At 37.0% G+C, this 10,759-nt stretch overlaps 1 protein-coding gene across 1 annotated transcript; it reads right to left on the reverse strand.

Moving 5' to 3' along the window:
• Positions 1 to 1,073: 1,073 nt before the first annotated feature.
• On the reverse strand, positions 1,074 to 2,289 carry LOC118750436. The gene is made up of 3 exons (XM_036485156.1): positions 2,100 to 2,289; positions 1,899 to 2,041; positions 1,074 to 1,837 (listed from the first exon to the last, which is right to left on the reverse strand). The coding sequence occupies exons 1-3, from the start codon at positions 2,271 to 2,273 to the stop codon at positions 1,777 to 1,779; spliced, it is 378 nt and encodes a 125-aa protein (XP_036341049.1). The 5' UTR covers positions 2,274 to 2,289; the 3' UTR covers positions 1,074 to 1,776.
• Between the last annotated feature and the right edge of the window lie 8,470 nt (positions 2,290 to 10,759).

A 10,759-nucleotide genomic window follows, 5' to 3' on the forward strand; every position in this document is an offset into this window, starting at 1 on the left:
GAAGCATTCTCATTGTCAACACGTCATCGTCAAGAAAACAACTAAACTAATCAGCTTTTAAAGACCACTTCCTATTCTAAATTGCATTTTAGGTTAACTTGTTTTAGCATTCAGAAGCTTATGGTGATTTCGATTCTAACAAAAAATGTTGCCCTTCCACGGTGCAAAATATGTTTGATGTTACACTCAACCCTGTAAAAGTGCATGTTTTTGCCTATTCAGAAAAGAACACAAATCACTGACCTGACATCTACTTTATACGAAATTTTAGCTTTTCCGCGAAGCAGGCTTTTTCGCATTCCGTAATTTTCAGAAAACAAATATTTCGTTGCGTTTATAAAGTAATTTCCATTTTAGTCGTGTATTCAATTGTTCCTGGTATACTAAAATATTTAAAATGGAACCAGAAAGTCCAAGCTGTAGCAAAACCGTTACTGGTATGTAGATTTAAAAAGTTTTGGATACTCAATTTGCATTATCCACAATATGATTATCCTTTTTTTTTCAGTATGGACAGAAGGTGAAACCCGCCTGCTCTTGGACAATTACGCAACCTACCTGCCGGATATTGGTCCTTTAAAACAATTCCGCTGCATGAAAGACATGTGTATGAGGATGTCTCTTGACTTTAATGGCAGAAGTTGGAAACAGTGCGAAGAAAGATTTAAAACGGTGACGAAAAGAAAGAAAGCGTCGGTTGATAACAACTCAACTTCTGGCGCTAAACGACAAAAGATAGCCTATGAACAGGAGCTTGAAAAAATCAACCACCTAGATGATTCCATAGAGCCAACTGTCCGTATAAGCAGCCAAGGTATTGTTTGCATAACTATAAGTTAAGTGAAAAAAGTGCCAAAGTCAAGAAAGCAAAACACAGTTCAGGACACGTTACTTGAGATAGCAGCTAGAAAAGAAGAAACAAAGGAAAAAAGGCATAATCTGCTGAATCATTTGATAGAACAAAATTAGAAAATGATCGTCTAGTATTAAACTGTTTCGTTTTTAACACGAATTTTTGAATGAACTAATAAAAGATCTTGTTTTATTTAATTGTTACACAAAAATGCTTTTATTTGATTTCTCTTTATTTCACCCAACTCACTTAGCACGGCCTCATTAACATCCTCTGCCAAAATATGCGTTTGATTAGAACTATGTTCAATGTATTCCAATTGTTCTTCGAAAATGTAATTTTTATTGATGCATGCAACTATGAATTTACCCATTGGCTCAACGTGAAAATCTAGTCTCATAATCTGCCGAAAGCGGCACTTTAACAATCCAAATGCATTTTCAATCTTTACACGTGTTTGAAAAAACTTGTAATTGTATTTTCTTTCAGTCTCGGTCAGATTCCCATAGTCTCGGTAGGGCGTTAATAGATAAGTGCGGAGTGGATAAGCGGAATCTCCAAGGAGATCGGGCGAGCACAATTTACCCAGCTCCTTACCAATAAACGACAGCTTTAGCAAACGAGAGTCGTGCATTTGACTCGGAACTCCGGTAAAAACGTCCAAAAACCGCAAATTCGCATCACAAATACCTTGCATAGTTATAGATATCGAATCGTGCCTATTTATTTATGTGGATCTGATTTTGTGCTTTGGAGTTCTCACCGCTATATAGCTGGCATCAATGCAGCCCAAAACATTTGGGAATCCACAAATGCGCTTGAATTCACTGCCAATTTCTTCTTTTCCAGCAGCATCTATTGGAAAACCAATCCCGTTTGGAGCAACTTCGTCAAACATAAAGATTAAAAATTTTATGCACGCTTCAAAGCGACATATTAAAAAGGTTTCCAACCTCGCGGAATGTAGTTTTATTACTGCAAAACCTACAATCAGATAAAATATTGTTATTTTGTTAAATTCCATACAAAAAACCCATGCTTATACCACAAAAACATCAGTATTTGCGTCTCATGACTGAATTCTGCTCTTCCGCCTCTATACGTCCTTTTAGCATGGTATGTGCTGCTAGAATATTTGGCAATCAAATAGTTTGCACTTTCACGCCTCACCCTGAAGTGTTTTCTAAACTGAAAATTGAAAAGAGAAAAATTATAGCAATTCCTTTCAGTAACAAAAAGATATTACCTCGGCATCAGTATATGAGCAGACCACGTCCACAATAAAATCTTTTACGTGCGTACGTTCTTCTCTACTGAATAGTATAGAAGTTTCTTCACCTTCCGATGATGATGACGAGGATTCCAAAAGTTCATTTAATGCGTTTTGTGCAGAAATAATGCAACTTTTATAATTGGCCATGATTTCAAATCAAAATTAGCAAAAATGTTTTCTTCAGAACAAAATTAAATGTCAAATTAAACTGGTATATACTTATCCTTGTCTAGCTCATGCATTTCATAATATTGTCGTTTTAAGCAATCAGCTGATTTTCAGGGCAACCATCTCCCCTGACAAAGCTTCAAAGGGCAGAAAAGGTGCCTTTTTTGCCTTACAAGAGTGTGACATTTTAAGAAGCGAACACAAAATTGTTTCACCCTTTGCCCTTAATTAAGAATCGAACACGAAAAGAGAAAGGGGCAATCAAAAGGCGACATTGTTTTGTAGAAACGAAATCACCATTAGTAATTTTTTGTTTTCTCGAAATTCGTCTGTCAGTGCGGAATGGGTTATTAAAATTGAAGCAAAATCAAAACTCACTTGAAAGGAAAAAAATTGGAAGCAAGTTTCCCATTCAGTAGTAGAATAAGAGTGCGTTAGTGGAAAATGTGAGTGTATTGAAAATTGAAAGGGGAAAGTTGAACGTGTAACGTCGAAGTTATGTTAAAATATCATTAACGTTGTCGTCAAGCAGGTTTCGGGCAAAGCAGCCGTAGCTGTCAAACTACCGCAATAGATGGCAAGATATAAGCTCTGATATATACATATTTTTCTCTCTACATTCTAACATATGTGTCAAGATATAAACTCGATCCTGTGGAGACGGGCAGTTACAAGCATCACAAGCCTCCGCTGGAAAACGTTTCTTAACAAAAATAAAACAAACAAACCTGCAGGAACTAGTGACATTATGTGCCCTTTGTGCAGCCACCTTACCGCCCGCTATCACACTACACACTAAACTAGCAACGCACTGCTTACCCCAATAAACTCGGCTTATCCTCGTGGCCAGGGATCCGCTGCTTGCAAATGCTAGGCGTATTCGCTCAGGTAGTTTCACTCCGGGTGCTCTGGTACGCGCTGCACCCCTAATCATTTTGGTATTTGCCGGCCGCTGCTAGTATTGGCGCAAATAGATATTCGGCCAGTCTCAATATTTAAAACGTTATGAATTTACACTCGCGTAACATTCGCTTGGAGTTTTTGATTAAAAGACAACTTTATTTCGAGTTTTTAATTAATTTTGCGTTACCTACGACAAGAAGTACTCTTAAACCAATAAAAATCATAGCGGAAATAGAACAAATAATTCAGCAGATGAATGATGAGAGAGAGAAGGAAGTAGAAAGGAGCAAAGTAAGCAACAGAATCCTACAATTCAAACGGGGAATAAAAACCAATGCAGCGGAAGAATTCATATTGGATGCCTTCAAAAAAAAAAACAAAAGCGCTTCTGAAAAAGTATAAAGATAAGATAGTTGTCACAGATTCAAACAAGGGGAACAAGACGGTGGTATTTTACAAAGAAGACTACAAGGAAAAAATTAACAAACTACTACTGGAAGACAAAAGCACTTACAAAACTTTAAGAAACGACCCAACAAATATTCTGAAAAAACAGAACACCAATATAGTTGATGGGCTCTATAAAAACAAAATAATTAACTAAAGGGAAAAACAAAAATTAATATGCAGCACAGCGACCGTGCGTCGCCTTTACGGGCTACCGAAAATCAACAAGCCGAATCTGCCCTTACGACCAATAGCGTCATCAGTCAATGCCCCGTGCTATGGCCTATCCAAGTTTATTGGTAGTTTTTTAAGAAATTTAACGAGTGAAGAGTATAATATTAATAGAATATTAATATTATAAAAAACGTATGCGTAAATGAGGTTGATTTATTAGTATCTTTTGATGTTGTGTCATTATTCACAAATATACCAACCTATTTAGCTCTTAATGAATAAGTTCAAAGAAGTGCAGCAAAACATCAACATCCCCAAAAACACCTTTCTTAACATATTGAACTTCTGCCTAAAAGATAATAATTATTTTATGTACGACGGAAAAGTTTTTTCACAACCCATGGGACCCTGTCTCCGACAATCCCAGACATAATTATGACAACATTGACATAAAGTTCATAGTAAAATACGTTGATGACATTTTTGCCATTGTAAAAGCAAAAGACCTAGATATCATTCTAAGTACATTGAATAAATATTACAACAAGCGACAGTTTACAATAGAAAGAGAAAAAAACTTCAGCATACCTTTTTTAGATATAAGCAGGAAAAATAACCAGATACTATTGAACTGGTACTCAAAACCCATCTCATCTGGTCGTATAATACATTTTTTATCTGCTCAACCCCTTAAGTATAAACTTAATACTGCAAAGAATCCAATACATAAAATATTAACCATAAGCCAGATCAATTTAGAAACGCAAGCATAAAGAAAATGCATGAAATATTAAAAAGTAATAATTACCACAGCCAACTAATAAGAAATCTCATAGATGCTCATAACAATAAACGCAATAACAAATCTAATGAAAATGATAGCGAAACAAAGTAATTCCACAGTCTAACATACATCCCCAAATTGACGGAAAAATTCAGGCATGACATAAGGAACAACAAGCAAAACATAGCCATACTTCACAATTTTTACAAAAACCAAAATCCGGATCGAACCGCAACAACAAAACAACGTCATATACGAAATCCTATGCAAAAGTAAATAAAACGAGGACTGCAACAAAATCTACATTGGGACTACTAAACGAGCTTTAGGCGTTCGCTTATCAGAACACGAGGCGGAAATAAGAACGGGGAAAACAATACAGCGCCAGCGCAACATATACTAGCGAGCAACCACACGGCTGATCTAACCAAAAATCGTAGATATTGAAAAGAGAGAAAAAGTGAGATACACGATTGAAAGCCTTCGTATTATGCAAAGCAGAGAAAGGGCAGTAAAGAAAAAAGCAGACACGAACGACATTGTGGCTAGTTACTTGTTATGTTTATGAAACACAAATCAGTATGACAAATGTACCAAAAGCGACTGGTACTGATTTATAATTTTAAGTTTTTGTCTGTACACATATACATAAATATGTATGTATGAGCTCCTTCGGCCGTTGGAATTAAAGCGAAAATAAAATTTTTTACTCCTACCCGTTTCAACGAATTTCACGTCTTCCTTAGTCTGCTTTATTTGAACGATAAACAATAAACAATAAACATGGTTAACAATTACTATAACATACAAATCCGAATTTTAAACTCACACGTTACAATTATTCACATTAAACAACAATAATTACATGGTTTTAGCGCAGCGAGTTTACACTACTTTCTTTTTGTTTTATTTATATCCAGATTTTAATATATCTGTATAGACGTTGTTTGTGTTGTCCACATCTTCTTTGAATTCATCACATTGTCAAGTTTCTGTTGTATTGGTAGGCTTTCCAGTGTCATTCTCCTTCTTTTCCTCTTTCGATGTCCAATACTCGCGTGCTGTCGAAGTCCGCTTTGTGTTCGTTGTTTGCCAAGTGTTGTATGTTCGTTAATTCTTATACCCAGCGCTCGTTTCGTTGTGCCTACATAGCATTTATTGCAGCTTTCATTGCTATTACCAGTGCACATTATTTCATATACTACATTGTGTTGTTGCTCTTTTTCGATCTTGTCGTTTGGTTTAGTAAATATTTTGTTTAGAGTATTGTGTGGTTTATGCGCATATATTATGTTGTTGTTTTTTATTGTTCTTCGCAGTGTTTTATTGCTTGTTAGGCCTGGTATATAGGGATGGGTAGTGGGGGTTGAAATTCGATTTTTTCCGAATTTCGAACATTGCCCAATCATTCGATTTGAAATTCGGTGGTGAAAATTCGATTTCAGTCGATTTTTTTCGAATTTTGCAAAATTAATTTAATTTTGCGAATTAAAGGCTTCTCTTTTGTGTCTGCACCATAGTTTTAGTTCTATGAAATGGGTTACCACAGGTTAGAAAACCAAATTCAAATAATCACGTCCGCAGATGTTTGCGTCAAATATTTAACACCAAGTCATAACATCTGTATCGTTCGTTTTATTTTTAAAAAGGGGGTAGGTGTCAAATGAAAGGGCTTGCCCTGTAGATGTGTAACATGGTTTTAGTTTTGTGCCATATGTAAGAAAATCAAATCAAATTATTTAATAAGTTAAATAGATTACCTCAATATGGGTATCAATCGAAATGGTTTTGAATAAACTTTATTTTTTAATTACATTTAGGAGGGTTGCCGCCTGTTTGAAAAGTCGAATTTAGTTAAAGAAGTGTTGTACTTAAAATACTATGCATTAATGTATATATTTTTGAGGTGCTTGAAGAGAGTGGCCACCTGTTTAAAAAGTTAAACTCAAATTACACTGTGCGACAGCCGAACCCAGCCCGGACTTTGTTAACATTTTCTGAATGTATACCCAATAAGTAGTAAAACGCTCGATGGATTTGCAAAAGTTAGCTCGCATTTTTATTTTATGGCCTGCTAAAGTTTTCATATCTCGCCCTAAGTAGTTTTCAAAAAAGTCGAAAAAATAGTTAAAATAAATGTCTGAGCGAAATTGAAGGTTGAGACATATATATTAAAATTTCTAGGGAAATGTTTTCGTAGACCATTTTAACCCATTAGCTACCGCCTAAAACGGTAATTTTTGACACTTACTTCAAGAAATCTCGCAAAAAGCAAATTTGGCAGATCGTTACTGGATTGATATATTTTAAAAAATTATTCTCCGGAAAATTTTACTAGGGGTCTTCTCAGGAAAACACTTCATGCTTCCAACGTAAAACCCACTAAAAATTTTAAATAAAAAATCAAAGAATAAACTAGTTTTTTATACAAAAATTTTTAAAATTGAGTTTGGAATAACATATCGAAAAACATGTAATTTTTCACTTGAATCCCTAAGACAAATGGAGTGCCGCACACAGTGATGGCAAATTTAGTCAGAAAGAAGAAAGGTGAAGAGTTAATTTTTTTGAAATAAAGATGAAATTCGACTTTTTCTGGAAAAATTTGATTTTATCCGAATTTTAGCAACACAAAGTTCGATTTCAAAAATTCGCCATTTTGGAGCTAAAATTTGATTAAAATGCGAATATCGAAGCTTCGAATATCGAATTTACCCATCCCTACTGGTATATGTATGTATACATATTTAGCCTTAAAAATGCCATGAGAATATTATCAAATAAAAATTATACTTTTCGTTCAACTAATCGCCTGTGAAAGTTGAACAAGACAAACGAGCTTAAAGCGAGAAGTGTACATTACATATTATATTAACAGGTCCTCTCGAAACTGTGACCGACGACGAAAAGAAACTCCAGCTTATGACAATCTACCATAACGACCCAAAAAGTGGAGGACATTGCGGACTCAAAAGACTCTATGCAAAAATTCGTACCAAATACTTCTGGAAAAACCTGACCCGTGATATATCAAAATTTGTAAAAAGTTGTGAGAAATGTTTACTGAACAAAGTTAAACCAAAAACAGAGACAATCTGGATTTAACACCAACACCTAGTAAACCTTTTCAAGAAGTAATTATTGACACAATAAACCCTTTGCCAGAAACACGATATGGTAACAAGTTCCCTGTCACCATAATCGGCGATCTTACAAAATATTTAGTAACTATCGCGGTACCAGACAAAAGTACCAAAACTGTGGCTTCAGCTATTTTTGAAGGCTACATGTTAATATACGGCACAATGAATTCTATTAGGGCTGATTTAGGAACTGAATATAAGAATGAAATTTTTTCAAAACTTACAAAACTTTTAAATATCAAATACAACTTTTCAACAGCACATTATCACGAAACTGTGGGAACGATTGAACGCAACCATAGAGTTTTTGACGAATATTTACGAGCTTATTTGAGCAAAACATTTTCTGACTAGGACACTTATTTGAAATATTTCACATTTTTACATAATACAACGCCTAATTCGTATTTGATAATCAATTTACTCCTTTCGAACTAGTTTTCGGCAAAAGAACAACTTTCGAATTTCGAAAAGAAAAGATGGACCCGATATATAACGTTGAAAACTATGCGAAAGAGGTTAAATACCGTATGCAAAAAACACATGCAATAGCCATGGAATTAATTAATAAACATAAATCCCGTAGTAAAGATTTATACAATAGATACTCTCGTCCGGTACAAATTAAAGAACATGATCTAGTTCTAATACAACAAAAGCCCAGAGTCAAACATGAAAGCATATATCAAGGGCCACACGTTTTACAAGAAGTAGATGGTGCAAACGTTACGGTTTTCAACAAAACCAAAGATAAATTAAAAACCCTTCACAAAAAACGCATTCAAAAAGTCACATAACCTACTTTTTAATGAATTTATTTAAAAGGGTAAGTAAGTCTCTAATTTGACCTGAAATGAATCAGTCACGTCACACAAATATAAATACTAGTATGATGTTTAGAGATTAAGCTGTAGAATTAATTAAAATATGTACATGTGCATAAAAATGCGCGATAACTCGTGAATTATATTGCAAATCTAGTTTGGAAAACATTTTTATTTTTTTGTGATTCAATAATTTCCAAAAGTAAAATATATTTCACCTCTTCTTCTTCTTCTTTATTGGCGCTGTAACCGCCTAAGCGCTTTTGACCGAGTCCCAAACAGCACGCCAGTCATTTCTCTTCTGTGCTAACTGACGCCAATTGGTAATGCCAAGTGACGCCAAGTCTTTCTCCACCTGGTCTTACGCAGAGGAGGCCTTCCTCTTCCTCTGTTACCAGTATCGCGGCCCGCGTTGAATATTTTCAGAACAGGAGCGTTTCTGTCCATTCAAACGACATGGCCAAGCCAGAGTGGCCGCTGAATTTTAATTCGCTGCACTATGTCTATATCGTTGTAAAGCTCATACAGCTCATCGTTAAATCGTCTGCGATATTCGCCCATCACCAACGCGTAAAGGTCCAGTTTCATTGTCCATGCCTCCGCGGCATACACCAGCACAGGCATGATGAGTGACTTATAGAGTATGATCTTTGTACGACGAGAGAGGACTTTACTTGTTGGCAAGAGTGTTTCTCCGTTGGATTTCAAGGCTGGCATTATTAGTGGTGTTAATGCTGGTTCCCAAATAAACGAAGTCGTCTACTTTTTTAAACTTGTAACTGTCAAGAGTTACGTGGGTGCCAATACGCGTATGCTCTAACTGTGTATGTGATGACAGGAACCATTCGCTTTGCTTCTCTATCAAATCCCGAGAAGGCAGAACAGACGTAGCCCTTGTTTTTACCGATAACATCGATGTGGTCGGCATACGCCAGCAATTGTACGCTCTTGTAAAGTATTGTGCCTGAGCGGTTCAGTTCTGCGGCTCTTATTATCTTCTCCAACATCAGATTAAAGAAATCATACGAAAGGGAGTCCCCTTGTCTCAAACCTCGTTTGGTAACAAGCGGCTCGGAGAGGTCCTCCCCTATTCTGATGGAGCTTGTGGTATTGCTCAACGTCATTTTACACAGCCGTATTAGTTTCGCGGGGATACCAAATTCAGACATCGCGGCATAGAGGCAAATTCTATTCGTGCTGTCGAAAGCGGCTTTGAAATCGACAAGTAGATGGTGTGTGTCGATCTTATTCTCGCGGGTCGTTTCCAAGATTTGGCGTATTGTGAAGACATGATCTATGGTGGATTTTCCAGGCCTAAATCCACACTGATAAGGTCCAATCAAGTCGTTAATGGTGGGCTTCAGTCTTTCGCACAATACACTCCGTAAGACCTTATAACCTATGCTTAGAAGGCTGATTCCGCAGTAGTTGGCGCGTCTGGCGGGGTAGCCTTTCTTGTAGATTAGGCAGAGCACACTTAAATTCAAGTCGTCGGTCATGCTTTGACCTGATCATATTCTGCATACGAGCCGATGCATGCACCTCATCAGCTCCTCGCCCCCGTACTTGAATAGCTCGGCTGGCAGGCCGTCAGCTCCAGCAGCTTTGTTGTTTTTCAGCAGCGTAATCGCCATTCGTACCTCGTCATAGTCAGGCGGTGGGACAGCCACTCCATCATCATAGACTGGGGACTCGGTTTCGTCTTTTTCACTTCTTCACAGAGCTGCTACCATTCAGTAGGTTGTAAAAGTGTTCCCTCCACAATTTAAGTATATTCTGGAAATCGGTTACTAGGTCGCCATTGTTGTTCTTACAGTAGTTCGCTCCGGTCTTGAAACCTTCCGTAAGTCGTCTAACGCTCTGGTAGAATTTTCGGGCGTTCTTCCTGTTGGCCGGCATCTCAAGCTCTTCGCACTCACTTCTTTCGGCCTCTCTCTTCTTATTGCGGCAAATAGTCTCGCTTCCTTCTTAAGTTCCCTATAACCAGATGTGGGCACTACCACAAACAAGCGTGAGCTAAAAGTGAGAATGTGTTAGTGTGCCTAATTCATTTTGCATGCTGTCGTGTTCTCATCGCCGCGCTCTCGCTTGTATACGTACACGCGACGCTTCCGCTCTTTTAGCACCTGCTAACTCTCTGCCCATGCCTGCCTATAACGGTCCCACATGTCTCGCGTTGCACCCGATCGC

This window comes from Rhagoletis pomonella, unplaced genomic scaffold (genome assembly GCF_013731165.1).
Source record: "Rhagoletis pomonella isolate Grant_MI unplaced genomic scaffold, Rhpom_1.0 Rhpom_scaffold_00238, whole genome shotgun sequence".
Classification (NCBI taxonomy): domain Eukaryota; kingdom Metazoa; phylum Arthropoda; class Insecta; order Diptera; family Tephritidae; genus Rhagoletis; species Rhagoletis pomonella.